The sequence below is a fragment of the Theropithecus gelada genome, chromosome 3 (genome assembly GCF_003255815.1).
Source record: "Theropithecus gelada isolate Dixy chromosome 3, Tgel_1.0, whole genome shotgun sequence".
NCBI classification, from domain to species: Eukaryota; Metazoa; Chordata; class Mammalia; order Primates; family Cercopithecidae; genus Theropithecus; species Theropithecus gelada.
The window spans coordinates 52,531,609-52,551,283 of NC_037670.1; the positions used below are offsets into that span (position 1 = coordinate 52,531,609).

At 44.9% G+C, this 19,675-nt stretch overlaps 1 protein-coding gene across 1 annotated transcript in view; it reads right to left on the reverse strand.

Annotated features, from left to right (window-relative positions):
• Window positions 1–6,111: 6,111 nt before the first annotated feature.
• Window positions 6,112–19,675, reverse strand: part of LOC112621599 — a 74,766-nt gene continuing 61,202 nt past the window's right edge. The window contains exon 3 of the mRNA XM_025381054.1: window positions 6,112–7,665. Coding sequence (XP_025236839.1) covers window positions 7,362–7,665 — 304 coding nt within the window. The 3' untranslated portion in view covers window positions 6,112–7,361. The remainder of the gene's footprint in view (window positions 7,666–19,675) is intronic.

Here is a 19,675-nt window from a genome sequence, read left to right on the forward strand (position 1 = left end):
CCTGATGCGGTGGCTCATGCCTGTAATCCCAGCACTTAAGGAGCCTGAGGCGGGCAGATCACCTGAGGTCAGGGGTTCGAGACCAGCCTGGCCAAACATGGCGAAACCCCATCTCTACTAAAAATACAAAAATTAGCTGGGTGTGTTGGTGGGCGCCTGTAATCCCAGCTACTCAGGAGGCTGAGGCAGGAGAATTGCTTGAACCCGGGAGGCGGAGGTTGCAGTGAGCTGAGATCCGGCCACTGCACTCCAGCCTGGGCAACAGAGCGATACTCTATCTCCAAAAAAAAAAAAAAATCCAAGACTGGGATGAAGGCTCCACAAAGTCACCAGGGACCTGGTTTCCTTCTGTCTACCTGCTCTGTCATACTGAACAGGGAGGCTTCATCCTCAGCATCACTGCATGGTCTAATGTGGCTGCTGGAGCTCCAGCTATCAAATCCACATTCCAATCAACAGGAGAGGGCGAGGGAGGGAGGAAGAGCAAAAGCGAATGCCCCAGTCTGTCCCTCTTTGGAGGAGGGTTCTCATATGTCCTACCCTGAAAGTTCTGTTTATGTTGTGGTGACCAGAATATATGCATGGCCACACCTGGAAGCAAAAAAAGGTAAAGAAATGTAGGCTTTTAGCTGGGCTCATTGTTGCTTTGCGTATCTGTTACTAAAGGGAGGAAAAAGTATTTAGGAAGCAACCAGTAGTCTTTGTCACTCAACTTAAATATCTACCTTTAGGAGAAGGGATAAATAAATTACAGTGTATTTGTGTGATGGAGCACTATATAGTAGTTAAAATGAAGGAAACAGAGCTACGTGAATCCACATGGATAATTCTCAAAACAAAATCCCTTGCCTGAAAAAGCAAGTTGCTGAATTCCAACTCTACTAAGGGAGGAGACCACCCCTCATATCATCTTATGCCCAATTTCTGCCTCCAAAGAAAGAAGAAGTAAAAACTAAGAGGCACAAATGAAATCCACAGGCAGACAGCCCGGCGCTGCACCTTGGGCCTAGTAGTTAAAGATGGACCCCTGACCTCATCAGTTATGTTATCTATAGATTACAGACATTGTGTAGAAATGCACTGTGAAAATCCCCGTCCTGTTTTGTTCCGATCTAATTACCGGTGCGTGCAGCCTCCAGTCACGTAACCCCTGCTTGCTCAGTCAATCACGACCCTCTCACACGCACCCCCTTAGAGTTGTGAGCCCTTAAAAGGGACAGGAATTGCTCACTCGGGGGGCTTGGCTCTTGAGACAGGAGTCTTGTCGCTGCCCCGGCCGAATAAACCCCTTCCTTCTTTAACTCGGTGTCTGAGGAGTTTTGTCTGCAGCCTCGTCCTGCTACACTACGATGCCATTCGTATAAAGTTTAAAAGCCTGCAAAACAACACAATGTATCTTTGGTGGCTACATAAAATATATACGTTGGGAAGATACAAAAACATAAATGAAAATGAAAAATAGTAAACGCAAGATGATGGTTACCTCTGGAGAGGGAGAGCAAAGAGTGTGATCAGAAACAGAGACATCCAGGCTTTCGATGCTACCAGTAATGTTTTATTTCTTCAAAAGACAAGAAAAACTTTGGAGGAAACAGAAAAATGTTAAGGCTTGTTAAAGTTGAATTGTGAGTACGCAGCATGTAACCTACCATTCCCTGTACATTTCTGTATGTTCCACATTTGTCAGTGTATATGAGCTAGATAAAGAAGGAGATAAAGATCATCTAGAGGCATAACTTAATGGGATGTGACTCACATATGGTGAATTTCCACCTCTCAAGGATACAGCATGATGAATCTTTGCAAAGTAAATACCTCCAGAGGATGGTATAGAATCTAGCATCCCAGAAGTTTCCTCTCAGTGGTAGCCCCAGCAAAGAAAAAACACTATTGTGATATCTACCACCACGGATTGTATGGTTTTTTTGTTTTGTTTTGAGACAGTCTCGCTCTGTCTCGCCCAGGCTGGAGTGCAGTGGTGCAGTGAGCTCCTGGGCTCAAGTGGCCCTCCTGCCTCAGCCTCCCAGGTAGCTGGGACTACAGGCGTGTGCTGTGACACCTAGCTAATCTCTTACTTTTTTTGCAGAGACAGGGTCTCACTATTGTGAACCCCAAAAATCTTAGGTCTCAGTCAATTTAGGAAGTTAATTTTGCCAAAGTTAAGGATGTGAGCCCATGACAGAGCCTCAGGAGGTCCTGACAATGTGTGCCCAAGTTGGTCAGACCACAGCTTGATTTTATACATTTTAGGGAGACGTGAGACATCAATCAACATATGTAGGTTGGACATTGGCTCGGTCCAGAAAAGGCTGGATGACTCGAAGTAGGGAGGGAGCTTCCAGGTACAAATGGTTGCATTCTTCTGAGTTTCAGATTAGCCTCTCCAAAGGAGGCAATCAGATAGACATTCATCTCGGTGAACAGAGGAATGGCGTTGAATAGAATGGGAGGCAGGTTTGCCCTAAGCAGTTCCCAGCTTGACTTTTTCCTTTAGTTTAGCGATTTGGAGGCCCCAAGATTTATCTTCCTTTCCCATTGTATTGTCCAGGCTTGTCCAGATCTCCTGACCTTAAACCACCCTCCCTCCTCAACCTCCTAAAGTGCTGGGATTACAGGCATGAGCCAGCATGCATGGCCTGTGTTTTGACTTTTGCAAGAAGAAATTGTCAGAGGCGTGTGAACCAGAGCAACTCCATCCTAAACAGGAGCTGGGTAAAATGAGGCTGAGACCTACTGGCCTGCATTCCTAGATGGTTAAGGCAACCTAAGTGACAGGATGAGATAGGAGGTCAACTCAAAATACAGGCCATAAATACCTTGCTGATAGAACAGGTTGCAGTGAAGGAGTGGGCCAAAACCCACCAAAACCAAAATGGCTACGAGAGTGACCTCTACTTGTCCTCACTGCTATACTCCCACCAGCACCGTGATAGTTTACAAATGCCGTGACAACGTCAGGAAGTTACCCTATGTGGTCTAAAAGGAGGAGGCATGAATAATCCACCCCTTGTTTGGCATATCATCAAGAAATAACCAGAAAAATGGGCAACCAGCAGCCCTCAGGGCTGCTCTGTCTGTAGAGCAGTGGTTCTTTATTCCTTTACATTCTTAACAAACTTGCTTTCACTTTGCACTACGGACTTGCCCTGAATTCTTTCTTGTTCTTTATTCCTCTACTTTCTTAACAAACTTGCTTTCACTTTGCACTACGGACTTGCCCTGAGTTCTTTCTTGCGTGAGATCCAAGAACCCTCTCTTGGGGTCTGGATCTGGACCCCTTTCCTGTAACATATTTATGGCGATCACAAAGGGATTAAAGTGCAGAAACCCTACAGAATCACGCCAGATCATACGGTATATTCTCATGAATGGCTGACTTCATTTTCTCAGCGTTATGTCTCTGGAGTTCCTCCGAAGAAGCCGTTTTCTAATCTTCAGCACTCATCCCATCAGAAGGCTGGAGCTCTGCACTCAACATAAGGAAGAACTTCATCATTAACTCCCCGAGCCCTGCAAAGCTGCTGGGAGGGAGATCTAAGTTTTTGGAGTGGCTTTCAGGGTCCTCTGTACCCACAGCTGTTTAGGGAGCTGGCGTCCTGCTGACAGCTGTAGGTGGATTTGAAAATGTTCCCAAATTCCCTCCTGGCCCTCAGTTTCCCAATTCTCTTCCTCGCCTGATGTCAGCTCTAAATAAAGTAACAACCAAGTGTCAGGGGCTGCAGAGAGGCTCCCGAGAATGCTCACATCTCAGCTCTCAGACAGCTCACCAGGGGTGTTAAAATAATTAAAGCTGAAAAGGGAGATGTAGGTATTATTTTTAGACAAGTGTCTGTGGTTTACCTGTTATAGGTGCCCTTCATTCCTGTCCCTCATTCACTGCCAGCATCTTCTTTTTTTTTTTTCCATTAAATAAAACAAAAATACACCTAAATTTTATGGCATGGCTAATTAAAAAAAATGTTTAGTTGACCTCATTGCATCAAAGATTTGTGGGATGACCCACTGTAGTTTTGTTGATTTGTTTGCTTTTTTTTTAACAGACTTTATTTTTTTTATGGTGGTTTTAGGTTTACAGTAAAATGGAGCAGAAGATACACAGAGTTCCCATATACTCTCTGCCTCTCCAGCACACACACAGCTTCCCACACTATCGACATTCCTGCCATCGTGGCACATTTGTAATGGAAACCGAGAGTCTCTGAGACAAGTCTCAATCAATTTAGAAAGTTTATTTTGCCAAGGTTAAGGACGTACCCATGACCCAACCTCAGGAGGTCCTGATGATGTGCCCAACCTGGTCAGAGTACAATTGGTTTATACATCATAGGCAGACATGAGACCTCGGTCAACACGTACATTGGTTCAGGCTGCAAAGGTGCGACAACTTGGAAACAAGGGCGTCCAGGTCATAGGTAGATTTTTAAATTTTCTGATTGGCAATTGGTTGAAAGAGTTTTTATCCATAGAAAGGAATGTCTGGGTTATGATAAAGGGTTGTGGAGACCAAGGTTTGGCTTTGTTTTGTTTTTTTTTGAGATGGAGTCTCGCTCTGTTGCCAGGCTGGAGTGCAGTGGCATGATCTCAGCTCACTGCAACCTCCACCTCCCAGGTTCAAGCAATTCTCCTGCCTCAGCCTCCCAAGTTGCTGGGATTACAGGTGCATGCCACCACGCCCAGTTAATTTTTGTATTGTTAGTAGAGACAGGGTTTCACCATGATGGCCAGGATGGTCTCGATCTCTTGACCTCGTGATCCTCCTGCCTCGGCCTTCCAAAGTGCTGGGATTACGGGTGTGAGCCACTGCACTTGGCCGAGACCAAGATTTTATGCTGCAAATGAAGCCTCTAGATATCAGGCTTTAGAGAGAATAGATTGTAAATGTTTCTTGTCAGACTTAAAGAGTCTGTTTTATCAGCAATTCCAAAAGGGAGGAGGGGATAATGAGGCACATCTGGCTTTCTCTTTCTCTTTCGAACATGGCCTGAGCTAGTTTTTTCAGGTTAGCTTTGGAATGATCTTGGCCAAGAGGAGGGGTCCATTTAGATAGCTGGAGGGCTTAGAATTTTATTTTGGTTTACATAAATAATTGATGAACCTACACTGGACATCATCATCACCCAGAATCCAGAATTTACATTAGGGTTCACTCTTGGTGGTGGTGTGTTTTCTCTGGGTTTGGACAAATGTATAATGACATTAGAGGATCATACAGAAAGGTTTCACTGCCCTGAAAATCCTCTGTGCTCTCTGCCAGCATTTTTTAACGTTATCTCTTTCATGTTGTTTTTGTCAAAATGTTAAATTACCAAACACAATGCAGAGATATGTTCTTGCAAAAGGTAAAGGCTACAGATACGTGCTGATGGGTTCTCTCCACTGGTCTGGAAGGATGCAGCGCTTACAAAGGGTCCTGACATGGGATCTGTTTCCTGCATGTGCAGTGGTTTGTGGGCTACACTCCACCTGTCTGCTCCCCCATGTTTGGGAACTACAAGGTGGGCCACAGTTCCTGGTCAGCCATCACATCCAGCCAAAGACTTCCAGAGACTGCGCACAGGTCCCTGGAATCCATCTGTGAAATTGTCAGAGGTGTTTGAACCAGAGCAACTCCATCTTGAAGAGAAGCTGGGTAAAATGAGGCTGAGACCTACTGGGCTGCATTCCCAGATGGTTAGGGCATCCTAAGTCATAGGATGAAGCAGGATGTCAGCACAAGATACAGGTCATAAAGACCTTGCTGATAAAATATGTTGCAGTAAAGAAGCCTGCCAAATCCCACCAAAACCAAGATGGCCACAAGAGTGACCTCTGGTCGTCCTCACTGCTACACTCCCACCAGTGCCATGACAGTTTACCAATGCCATGGCAACATCAGGATGCTGCCTTATATGGTCTAAAAAGGGGAGGCATGAATAATCCACCCCTTGTTTAGCATATCATCAAGAAATAATCATAAAAATGGGCAACCAGCAGCCCTCGGGGCTGCTCTGTCTGTGGAGTAGCCATTATTTATTCCTTTACTGTCTTAACAAATTTGCTTTCACTTATGGACTCATCCTGAATTAATTAATTAATTCTTTCTTCTTTCTTTCTTTTTTTTTTTGTTGGAGTCTAGCTGTCACCCAGGCTAGAGTGCTGTGACACAATCTTGGCTTACTGCTACCTCCACCTCCTGGGTTCAAGCAATTCTGCTGCCTCAGCCTCCCGAGTAGCTGGGATTACAGGTGCGGCCCACCATGCCTAGCTAATTTTTGTATTTTTTTTTTTTTTTTTTTAGTAGAGACAGGGTTTTGCCATGTTGGCCAGGCTGGTCTTGAACTTCTGACCTCAGGTGATCCACCTGTCTCGGCATCCCAAAGTGCTGGGATTACAGGCGTGATTACAGGTGTGAGCCACCGTGCCTGGCCCACCTGGCTAATTTTTGTAGTTTTAGTAGAGATGGGGTTTCACCATGTTGGTCAGGATGGTCTTGAACTCCTGACTTCAAGTGATCCACCCACCTCGGACTCCCAACCAGGTCTAAGAACCATCTCTGGGGGTCTGGATCAGGACCCCTTTCCTGTAACATCTTTCTGGTGTCCACAGAAGGGACTATACCATGGAAGCACTCAACCCAAAGGCTAACTTTGGGTAAGTGGTGGGATCCAGTAACAAAATTAACAGACTGATGGAAGTCTGATCCAAACTACAAAAGTAACAGAGACTGGTGTAAAACACATGCACACACAGAAACACCCACTGCACGGCGCCCCACAGAGAATTTCATTTTTAAATTATCCATTTTTCACTTCCATATTACCATTGTTTTATTTGCAGTGGAGGGAGAATTCCCTGTTGCTAGTGAGGTTCATCAGAGTCTTATATGCTGTGATCAGAGGGAGGGTGGATCACAAAATACAACAGTCTGAATTGGAGTGCCAGATCTATTTGCCCGCGCATTTAAACCCCATTCCCAACTTAGCTAAAGAAGCTATCTCATAATGGTTTTGTTTTTGCATTGTGCAAGAGGACAGCACTAATTATCCAGGTAACTCAGGGCCTCCTGAAGCTCAGAAAACATTCCTGGAAAGAACGCAATGAATAGTCACCTCTGTGAGAGGGGAATGCGGAGCTGCGATGCTGACCGGGACAAAAGGGGTAATGCTGCTTGCCTTAGTGAAGCCGATTCTCTCTCTGTGCAAGGCAGATATTGAGCTTATTTTCAACAGAGAAGCAAAAATGAGACCGAGTTCATTCCCCATTCTGTGTAACCCGAACTGCACTCAAGGATAGTGTCTATTTGCTTGTAATTCCTCTTTGACTTGAGGAGGAAGAATCACGACTCTGGAGAAAGGAAGAATGGAAGAGCAGCAAGGTGCTGATTAGATGCCAGCTGAATTATGGAGAGTCTGTCCAGAAGAGGGGGGAGTTGGTGTACTTGAAGATTCAGCCAAGGAGAACAGTAGAAACCCATAAATTATTTTGGCTGCTGAGAATAAGGACCTGTTGGTGGAAAAGGTTGGGAACGGAGTGCCTGGGAAGGGAGGGAAGGGAGTGTTGTCCGATTTCGATGCAATGCCAGCATCTCTAAACTTGTAAGACAGCTGGCACAGCGGCCAGGACTCAGATCCTCTGTCTGCAGCTCCCTGGGGCCGCACAATGCAGTCCAGCTTTTGCCTTTGCCACCTGGAGTTAGGAGAGAAAAGCTTCTTGTTAAAACTTGAGCCACTTGTGCATTTATCAAATCTCAGATCTGCAAGTATGTGCCTGCACCAGGGATTAGCAAACAACAAAATGCCATTAAAAGCAAAAAAAAAAAAAAAAAAAAAAAGAAAGAAAAAAGCTCTCTTTGCAGCATGTAGGTGCCTTTGCAAAGTTCTCTCTAAGTCAAAGTTCGTGGACTTCCAATCTTGTCAAAATAACTGCTAATTAATACCTTTTCACTTCCCACTGAAAGAAAAACAATTTACAATTAAGTCAGGCAGCCTACGCATAATCACTCTAACACCTTCTATGTATGTTTTGAAACGTGCTCTCACATTTCATGATCCGTTTATTTTACAAGATGGGTAAACTGCAGACAATTATGGTGATAATATGGCTGAGGTGTTTGGTTTTTATCTCTTCGCAGTAAATTGTGGTTGTTCAAGCCTTCTCAGTAATGATTTCCATCCCTCTCTCAATCTCTTCCTATCACCTGGCAATAAATAGAATGTTTTTTAAAAAGAATGTTAGTTTATTATCATCATTATCATCTATTCAACTAGAAATATAATTAAATAATTTCTTGGTAGGTATGACTCAATTAAATTAATTACACTAACAGATATTCCATGGTACATCCCTCTAAAAATATCAAGTGTATTCACTCTGTTGTGTGTCATTTTTCTCTGTATAGGCAGGACATGCTATCTGGATAATTGAGCGGGCAATTTTGCTTTTGAAAGATGCTATCAAAGTGCGCAAGGATTTGATTTCAGATTTTTTAATTAGAAGACAGTGCCTTTCCCATGTAATTCTCCGCAACTGATGCATTTCAGAGGTTCATGAGCAGTGGACATGAAGATAACAACTGAAAGCCAGGGCTATGGGAATAGTTGGACCATCAAGAGGGTCTTGGCATCTTAGACCTGGGCTCTTGACTGCCCATTCCTTCTGAAATGTCCTTAGGTCACTTTGGCCAGAGGCATTCTCGGACTTATGAAAAGGGGAACCCATAGGCTGTTTGTTGAGGTCTGAGAGGATTAAGATTTGAAGGTGACAGCCCTGTTGGGATAATCTCCCTCAAAACTCTTCTCTAAATAACTGAAGATAATATCCTTATACCTTTTGCCTGTTGCTTCTCTCCAGGGGATGGTCTCAAAATGTTCTTGAAAATGTGTTTGAAGAAAATAGGCAATGTATTAGTGTGATTTAAAGATTCCCTCCCAAACTTTTCACTTCCACAGGACTTGGCGGGATAATAGGGTAACGTACAGTGAGCCTCTCTCCTTGGTGACATGGGTGGCCTCCCATTAATTAGGTTAGGGAATTGCAGAACTAAGTTGCCATTTGGAGAAAGTCACATGAAATAGACTTCTTTTTTTCTGCCTCCTGAATTTTGAATTCATTCAACATGGCCATACCAAGAGTCATTCTTTACAATCCTCTGACATTTGAAAGTAAGAAACTTTAGACTTTATTCTAATGCTCTTTTACCTTCTTCCCGGTCCCCCACAACTGTCACACCAGGTCCACGGAGAGAGCCACAACTCTAAAGCGTCAGTTATATGGTAATAATGACAGCTAAGCTCCGCCAGTAGCACTCTGAATTTTACCAAGTGGCTTTGCAAATATTAGCTCATTTGTTTATGAACCCAAGATCCCTAGCACTTGGCAGGGGTGGTGGCAGGTGTGTGAGTGGGAAGTGTATTGGATTTCATTTATCTTTTAAAATCCTAATTGGGCTCAGTGTGGTGGCTCATGCCTGTAATCCCAATGCTTTGGGAGGTGGAGGTGGGAAGATCACTTGAGGTTAGGAGTTTGAGACCAACCTGGCCAACATGGTGAAACTCTGTATCTACTACAAATACAAAAATTATCCAGGCATGATGGAACACCCTTGTAATCCCAGCTACTCAGGAGGCAGAGGCACGAGAATTGCTTGAACCTGGGAAGCAGAGGCTGCAGTGAGCCAAGACTGGACCCCTGCACTCCAGCCTGGGCAACATAGCAAGACTCTGTCTCTACAAAATATAAAATTAGCCAAGCGTCGACGGGGTCTTAGCATCTTAGACCTGGGATTAGTGGTGCACACCTGTAGTCCCAGCTACTTGGGAGGCTGAGGCAGGAGGATTGCTTTGAATTCAGGAGTTCAAGGCTGCATTGAGCTATGATCTCAGTACTGCACTCAAGCCTGGGAAACACAGTGAGACACTGTGTCAAAAAAAAACAATACATAAAAAATAAAAATAGGGCTGGGCTCAGTGGCTCATGTCTATAATCCCAGCACTTTGGGAGGCCAAGACAGGAGGATTGCTTGAGCCCAGGAGTTCAAGACCAGTCTGGGCAACATGGTGAGATCTTGTCTCTACTAAAAATAAAAAAATTAGCCAAGTTGGTGGTGCACGCCTGTGGTCCCAGGTACTTGGGAGGCTGAGGCAGGAGGATTGCTTGAGCCCAGGAGGTCAAAGCTGCAGTGAGCCATGATCACACCACTGCACTCCAGCCTGGGTGACAGCACAAAACCCCATCTAAAAAAAAAAAAAATAATAATAATAATATATATATATATGGCCAGGCACAGTGGCTTACACATGTAATCCTGGCACTTTGGGTGGCTGAGGTGGGCTTACGATTTGAGGTCAGGAGTTTGAGACTAGCCTGGCCAACATGGTGAAACCCTGTATCTACTGAAAATACAAAAATTAGCCTGGCGTGATAGTGTGTGCCTATAATCCCAGTTACTCAGGAGGCTGAGGCAGGAGAATCGCTTGAACCTGGGAGGCAGAGGTTGCAGTGAGCCGAGATCGCACCACTGCACTCAGTCTGGGTGACAGAGCGAGACTCCATCTCAATAAAATAAAATAAAATAACATGAATGAATTTAATTAAATAAATAAATAATTTAAAAATAAGATAAATCATAGTAGGAATCAAAGTAAAGGGAAATCTACTCATTCTTCTTTGTAGAACGTTCTTTGCCTGTATCTCTCTCTCTGCATTAATTTCAAATCTGTATTGAGCTCCAGGGCCCTGGATGGATTTTATTTGGGTGCTATACTTTGGGGCCAATGTGCTCTCTGCAGTGGTGCTGAAGGTCTGTTGCAGGTGACCATGTCCTGCCTCTCTTGCGATCACCCACTCTGAAATGTGATCTAACTCCCTTCTTCTTCCATCCTTATTACTGATGGAACAGATTTACCACTGTGAGGCCAGCACAGCTGTTTCGTGACTCACGGGAATATCATATTTAGCATGTGTTCCCTAGTGAAATGTATTTATTTAGATGACACATAATATTGTTGAGAAGCCAAGTCTGCATTGCTCTTAAACCCAGCCTTATGGATGAATGCGGAGGAGTGCAAAAGGCAGAATGAGCTCATTTGGGAGAGGCAGCTGGTCAGAGAGTCCTTTTGGGCCATTCATGCAATGAGCTCACACTAGAAATCTAAACAACAGGGAAATCGACCCCGGGTACTGAACTACGGGGCACAAGAATACGAAGCAGCCTTATAAAGCAGCTCATCCTAAGCATTTGTGGCTCACAAACATTGCCACTGAGCATGGGAGGGGGGGACTGTTGATGGCACACCAGCCTTCTGAAGAGAAAAACACAGTCATCTACCACTTGAGTTGATAGGGTAACATCTTGGGAATTGATAGAAGCTTTATGGCTTTTATCCTCTCTGGAGGTCATCCTCTGGAAGTTAACAAGGCCATTAGCACTGAACAAGCCAGAAGTCCCACTCAGCTGATAGCGGGCTCCCCTCTTAACGCCCCACCCTCACCCCCAGTTCATCTTCCCAGGCTTGGCGTTGCTGTGCCTCACTGAGTGGGGGCTCAGAACATCTCCCCAAACACAGGGAATTGGAGGGAAGGTGTGCTAATGAAGTTAAGGTGTAAAAACATGAGCAACCTTCTGGCTGGGCGCAGTGGCTCATGACTATAATCCCAGCACTTTGGGAGGCCGAGGCAGGCAGATCACTTGAAAGTCAGGGGTTCGAGACCAGCCTGGCCAACATGGTAACTCCGTCTCTACTAAAAATATAAAAATTAGCTGGCCACGGTGGCACATGCCTGTGATCCCAGCTACTCCGGAGGCTGAGGTGAGAGAATTGCTGGAACCTGGAAGGCGGAGGTTGCATTGAGCCAAGATTGTGCCATTGAACACCAGACGGGGCGACAGAGCAGGACTCCATTTCAAAAAAAAAAAAAAAAGCCACCTTCCCATTGTGTTTTTAATATCCTTCTTGGTGATGTCTGGAGCCTGTGACTCTGCTGAGACAGTCTGCTCAGGGCCAGTCTCCAAGAGCTCCCATTTTCTTAAACACATCGCCTTGAACTTGCTCACATTTGATCTCATCTCCCTCCTTCCTTCTCACTGATACAGAGTCTTCAGATCTTCCTGTTTTCCTGTCATCATTTGCCCACCCCTCATCCTTTCATCTGCAAACCCAGAGCTTTCTCCGCTCTCCCCAGCCCCACATCTTCCAGCTCTTGTAAAAGAATATTAAATAAAACTAGGGCTGGCACTGATCTTTCAGAAATCTTACTCTTGACACATTCCTATCAAAAAAAAAGACTCTGTCCCTTCATCCCTGGCATTTATTTTTTTGCTCTTTAGTATTCTCTGATTGTGTCACCGTAGCTCCCATTTCAATCAATTGGTAGTTCAATGATCTCCAAATTCCTCGAAGTCATGAAAGTTCAAGTAGGTGTTTTTCAAACTTTTCTGCAGCAGTGAAACCCTGTGACCCTGCTGTTGTACCACCACCAGACATCCAGAAGAATGTTAATGTATAGATTAAGACCAGAAAAAGTACTTGAGCATCTTGTAGTTGATTGTGAATATCAGCCCAGGGAATGTGCAACACAGAAAACAGCCCTTTCAGGCTGGGCGTGGTGTTGCACACCTGTAGTCCCAGTTACTTGGGAGTCTGAGGTGGGAGGATAACTTAAGCCCAAGAGGTTGAGGCTAGAGTGAGCCGTGATTGTGCCACTGCACTCCAGCCTGGGCCACAGAGTGAGACCCGGAAAAAAAAAGAAAGAGAGAGAGAGAGAAAGAAAGAAAGAGAGAGAGAGAGGAAAGAAAGAAAGAAAGAAAGAAAGAAAGAAAGAAAGAAAGAAAGAAAGAAAGAAAGAAAGAAAGAAAGAAAGAAAGGAAGGAAGGAAGGAAGGAAGGAAGGAAGGAAGGAAGGAAGGAAGGAAGGAAGGAAAAGAGGAAAGAAGAAAAAAAAGGAAAGAAAAGAAAACAGCCCTTTCCTCCTCAGGTCATCTTTGAAGCTTTGCAGAACTGGCCTCAGATATAGGATATAGAGGACCCTATCTTCCACAGGCTGCCCTTCATCTTCCCTTTTCTACCCATTCCCAAACCAGGGTCTTGACTGCCAACTTCTGATTTCCTGCACAAAGTCAGGGAAACTGTTATTCTTTGTTCTATTCTGGAGAGCAAGGAAGATTGCCACAAATTTCCGTAGGTGTTCTGGTAGTGACGGTGGTGGTGATGGTGATATTGTGGTGGTGGTGGTGATGATGATGGTGAAGATAATGATGGCAATGATCTTGTTGGTGGTGATGATAATGAAGATGATGATGGTGATGATGATGGTGGTGATAATGATGGTGGTGGTGAGGATGATGATGTTCATGATGATGATATTTGTGGTGGTGATGATGATGATAAAGACAGTGATGGCAATGATGTTGGTGATGAAAATGAAGATGATGATGGTGATGATGATGGTGGAGATAATGATGGTGGTGGTGAGGATGATGATGATGATGATGATATTGGCGGTGGTGGTAATGATGATGATAGTGGTGGTGAGGATGATAATGAAGATGATTATGATGGTGGTGATAATGATGATGATGATAATGGTGGTGGTGATGATGGTAGTGGTTGTGGTGACAATAAAATGATGATGATGGTTGTGATCATAATGGTAAAGATGATGGTGATAATAATGATGGTGGTGGTAATGATAGTGATGATGATGATGCTGGTGTATGTATTAGGCAGGGTTCTCTACAGGGACAGAACTAATAGGATAGATATATGCATAAATGGGTGTTTATTAAGGAGTATTGACTCACACAATCACAAGGTCCCACAATAGGCTGTCTGCAAGCTGAGGAGCAAGGAAGCCAGTCCAAGTCCCAAAGCTAAAGAACTTGGAGTCCGATGTTCGAAGGCAGGAAGCATCCTGCATGGGAGAAAGATGTAGGCTAGGAGGCTAAGCCAGTCTAGTCTTTTCACATTTTTCTGCCTTTTATTCTGGCCTCACTGGCAGCTGATTAGATTGGGCCCACCCAGATTGAGGGTGTGTCTGCCTTTCCCGGTCTACTGACTCAAATGTTAATCTCCTTTGGCAACACCCTCACAGACACACCCAGGAACAATACTTTGCATCCTTCAATCCAATCAAGTTGACGGTCAATATTAACCATCACAGTGGTAATAATGATGAAGATGAAAGGTGGTGGTGGTGATGAAGATGATAGTGGTGGTGAAGATGATGGTGGTAGTGCTGGTGATGGTGGTTGTGGTGATGATGTTGGTGGTGGTAGTGGTGATGATAGTGAAGATGATGATAATGGCGATAATGATGGTGATGATAATCATGGTGATGATGATAGTGGTGGTGTTGGTGATGGTGGTTGTGGTGATGTTGATGGTGGTGGTAATGATAACGAAGATGATGATGATGGTGATAATGATGGTGATGATGATAATCATGGTGGTGACAATGGTGGTGGTCGTGGTGGTGAAGATGATAGTGTTAGTAGTGCTGGTGATGGTGGTTGTGGTGATGATGTTGGTGGTGGTAGTGGTGATGATAATGAAGATGATGATAAGGACGATAATTATGGTGATGATGATGATAACATAGTGGTGATGGTGGTGGTGGTGGAAGATGATAGCAGCAGTGCTGGTGATGGTGGTTGTGGTGATGATGTTGATGGTGGTAGTGATGATGATAATGAAGATGATGATAAGGGCGATAATGATGGTGATGATGATAATCACGGTGATGATGGTGGTGGTGGTGTTGGTGATGCTGGTTGTGGTGGTGATGGTGGTGGTGGTGATGATAATGAAGATGATGATAAGGGCGATAATGATGGTGATGATGATGATAATCATGGTGGTGATGACGATGGTGGTGGTGTTGGTGGTGAAGATGATGCTGGCCATGCTGATGATGGTGGTTGTGGTGATGATGTTGTTGGTGGTGATGATGATGGTGGTTGTGATAATGATGATGACAGCAGCAGTTAACAGTGCAAGGCATCATTTGTAGTGGTTTGTGTGTATTAACTCAGGAAGTCCTTATCAGCCAAGTATTATGGTGATCTACCCCATTCTACAGATGAGGAAACTGAGCCATAGAACCATTAAATAACTCCCTTAAGATGACATACTAGTAAAGGCAGAACTAGAACTTAGACCCAGGCAGTCTAGCTTCAGAGCCCACACTCCCAGCCACTCACTAATGGTGCAAGTGGTACAGAGTCTTTGAGGTGGTAAATCTAGAAGCAAATGAACTTGTATTGCATTTAAGTAGAACCATCATTAATTATGTTAAATGACCTCCACAAGCAGTGAGGATGGAATGGAAGGTGAGGGGACAGAGAATCCCACCATGTTATGTTATACTTTTTCTCAAAAGGAATCTTTTTTTTTTTTTTTTTTTTGCGATGGAGTCTCACTCTGTCACCCAGGCTGGAGTACAGTGGTGCAATCTCGGCTCACTCACTACAACCTCTGCCTCCCGGGTTCAAGCAATTCTCCTGCCTCAGCCTCCTGAGTAGCTGTGATTACAGGTGCACGCCACCATGCCCAGCTAATTTTTTGTGTGTATTTTTAGTAGAGATGAGGTTTCACCATGCTGGCCAGGCTGGTCTCGAACTCCTGACCTCCAGTGATCCGCCTGCCTCGGCATCCCAAAGTGCTGGAATTACAGGCGTGAGCCACCGCACCTGGCCGAAATCTTATGAAGAAAATAATTACAAGTAGAACCATTCGAGGGAAAACAGGTAAGGGGGCTGGACCCTTGTTCCCTCATCTCTCCAATGACCCTCTGCAGAGGCCCCAAAGGCTTTGCTTCCAGATCCCGGGGATCTAAAGAATTCAGCTAGACTACTCATCAGTTGCAGATATAGTAGATAATCCTTGCTGTCACTTATGACCCTCCTGCTAGGTACTTTTCTCATCAGTTTTAATCCTCAGAACTGCCTTTGGAGTGAGGTGTGATTATCCTTATTCTACAGGTGAGGAGATTGAAGCTCAGGCAAGGTTTGCAACCAGACCAGGTTCACAAAGTGTAAGTTGGTGGCAGAGCTGGGATTTGAGCCAGGACGGTGTGACTCAGAAAACCTACTGTTTTCCAGATAAATCAGCTGCTTGCTGTACATCTCCCACATAGAAATTAGATCCATCAGTTTCCCTTTGTACACACACTGACTCACCCTCTCGGGCCTTGGAAGACTCTAGTACAGCCATCAGGTATGATTTCTCTGGGCAGCACCTGTGTGACAGCTCTTTCTCCCACTCTCCATTCATTCCCTGCCCTGTAGGTTATTTTTAAGTCCACAGGCTTCTCTCTTTTATTCCAACTGCCACCAGCTTGGTCCAGATGGAGGCTGAGAGCTGACTCATCTGCGCTGTAATTCCCCAGGCCCCGCTGAGCCACTCTTATGGCCAGGGTCACATCTGTGAGCTGACATCCTCTCCAGTATAGTGGCCATTTGGGCTGACAGGTCCCACATTCCTGCCAACCAACCATTCCAATTTCATCCATGAGCTCCTGCAGCTCTCTCAGGTGGATGCCATCTGCTTGCAGTGATTGATCTGCACTTCTTTCTTTGCAATCTGGCTTAGAACATCCTGGTATTGACCATGGTGTGATCTAGTATCTGTCTGTGTAGAGGCTATTCAAATAGCCCCTGTAGACCCAGGCTAGAAGTCCATTCAATTCATTCACTGTTTCCTTTTTATCCTTTCCTCTGCAGGGAACATCTATTCATCACACCATCCTTTCCAAAAATGGAGTGAGCAACTGAGTTGGTGGTTTGTGTTCTCCTTGCAGGATACTGACCTTGTACTGTGATCAGCAGGATGCGTTGCTTAGTGAATGAGAGTATCGGCATTAGAGTCAGGCTGACAACGGCTGAAGTCCTGGCTCCATCACTTCCTACCTGTGAAGCTTGTCTGGCCAGTACCACTTTGTCTCTCTTTGGGGAAATGCTCTCCTCCACACGCCATCATGGTAGTTCTACTGGAGATCACCAAGCACAGTACGCACCCTCCTTGGCCACAGAAATTAGCCCCAGGGATGGGTCACTAGAAGCTTCCCTGAAGTGTTTCTAAGTGGAGCCCATGGAGGATGCTGTTTCTGATCAGATGGACAATTCCAGAGCTACTCATGACCCTCTTCTCAGTTTTCCAATGGAGAGACATGTTTGAAGCATATAAGAGTGATGTCAATAAGCACAGAGAATGAGAAGCAAGAGATAGGGAGGAAAAGAGACGTAGATTAGGAGACACGTGATTAGGAGAGTATCATCCCTAGAACTCAGCGTCTGTGGTCCCCCAAATTAGCTCTATCCCTTGCCTTTCCAGGCATATGAGCCTATGAGCCAATAATCCTTTTTTCTTGCCTCAGCTAGTGTGAGTTGGGGTCCTGTAGATTGCAACCAATGTCCAGATCAATACAACCTCACAATGAGTTTCTTGTTGAGTCTCCAGAAGTCTTTCCTCTTCAATATAATTGAAAGGTCTTCTCTCATGCAATTGGTTTGAGAGTCTCTTGCAAGCTACACAACAAAGTCTTGGCCAATTATGTCTGGCTTTGCCTCAAAGGATTCTCCACTTCTGTTTGAACAACTTGTCTTTTTTTTTTTTTTTTTTTTCCTCTTTCAGTGATCTAAACTATTTACAAAGCACTTTCACACCCTGTGCCTCAGTAAGTGCTGCTAACCACCCTTTGAGACAGGAATCTGTTCATTCAGTCAACAACCTTTCTGGTGCTATCACTATTCTTGGCACCGAGAATATACTGGTGAATTAGACAAAGCTCCCACTTTATAAGCTTACATTAGTGGGCGAGACAAACAAGTAAGTGAATACATAAATAATGTAACTTCCAGAGGCAGTAAGTCCTCTGAGAACAAATAGTGTGGGGAGGTTGGGTGCCATTTTAGACAAGGTGAACACGAAAGGGGATAGGTAGTCATAAGTGATCATAAGGTGTATTAGTCTGTTCTCATGCTGCTAATAAAGACATACCTGAGATGGGTAATTTATAAAGAAAACGAGGTTTAATGGAGGCTGGGCACGGTGGCTCATGCCTGTAATCCCAGCACGTTAGGAGGCCGAGGTGGGAGGATCACCTGAGGTCGGGAGTTCGAGACCAGCCTGACCAACATGGATAAACCCTGTCTCTACTAAAAATAGAAAATTAGCTGAGCATGGTGGTGCATGCCTGTAATCCTAGCTACTGAGGAGGCTGAGGCAGGAGAATTACTTGAGATCAGGAGGTGGAGGTTGTGATGAGGCGAGATTGTACCATTGCACTCCGGTCTGGGCAACAAGAGCAAAAACTCTGTCAAAAAAAGAAAAAAAAAAAAAAAAACAGGTTTAATGGACTCACAGTTCCACGTGGCTGGGGAGGCCTCACAATCATGGTGGAAGGCAAAAGGCACGTCTTACGTGGTGGCAGATGAGGGAATTTGTGCGGGGAAACTCCCCCTTATAAAACCATCAGATTTCATGGGACTTATTCACTATCTGGAGAACAGCACAGGAAAGACTCACCCCCAAGATTCAACTACCTCCCACCAGGTCCTTCCCAGGATATATGGGAATTGTGGGAGCTACAATTCAAGATGAGATTTGGGTGGGGACACAGCCAAACCATATCGGTAAGCTTTCATAGAAGGCCTTCCTTCTTTCCTTGCTTCCTTCCTTCCTTTTTAAAAATTTTTAAAATGTTTTTTGGAGACAGGGTCTCACTCTGTGGCCCAGGCTGGAGTGCAGTGGCACAATCATGGCTCACTGCAGCCTCAACCTCCCAGACTCAAGCAATCCTCCTACCTCAGCTTCCCAAGTAGCTGGGACTACAGACATGCACCACCATGCCCAGCAAATTTTTAAATTTTTGTAGAGATGGGATCTCCCTATGTTGTCCAGGCTGGTCTTGAACTCCTGGGCTCAAGTGATTGTCCTGCCTTAGCCTCCCAAAGTTCTGGGATTCCAAGTGTGAGCCACCTGAGCCTGGCAGAAGGCCTTTCTGAAGAGCCGACTTTCAATCAGAGATCTGCACAGAGTCAGGGAGTAAGCCCATGAAAAGAGTATTCCAGGGAGATGCTACAACAAGTCCAAAGACCCTGAAGCAGGAAAGAGATTGGCATGATCTAAGAAAGCAAGGCCAGCTGGATGGCGTCAACATGAGGAGTGAGTCTAGGCAGCTTTTAGCCCATATGCTACAATTATGTTTGTTAGGAAAAGGTGCCCCTTCTGGGTAGACTAATTACCACTGACCTCATTGTTCAGGACACACCTGGACAACTCTACCAGGTAATTGTGGAGACAGACTTAAGAGGCAAGGTCAGAGAAGAACCGGAGCCAGAACATTGGATTTTAATCTAAGTTGATGCTGCCTGAGAAAAACAGAACACGATGTTCTGTATGTAACTTAAAATTTTCCAAAAGCCACATTATGAAAAAAACAAAAAGAAAGAGGTAAGGCTGGGCGCGGTGGCTCATGCCTGTAATCTTAGCACTTTGTGAGGCCAAGGCAGAAGGATTACTTAACTTTAGGGATTCAAGACCAGCTTGGGCAACATAGTGAGACCTCCTCTCTACTAAAAATTTAAAAAATTGGCCTGATGTGGTAGGGCACACTTGTAATCCCAGCACTTTGGGGGGCCAAGGCAGGAGGATTGCTTGGGCCCAGGAGTTCAAGACCAGCCTGGGCAATGTAGTGAGACC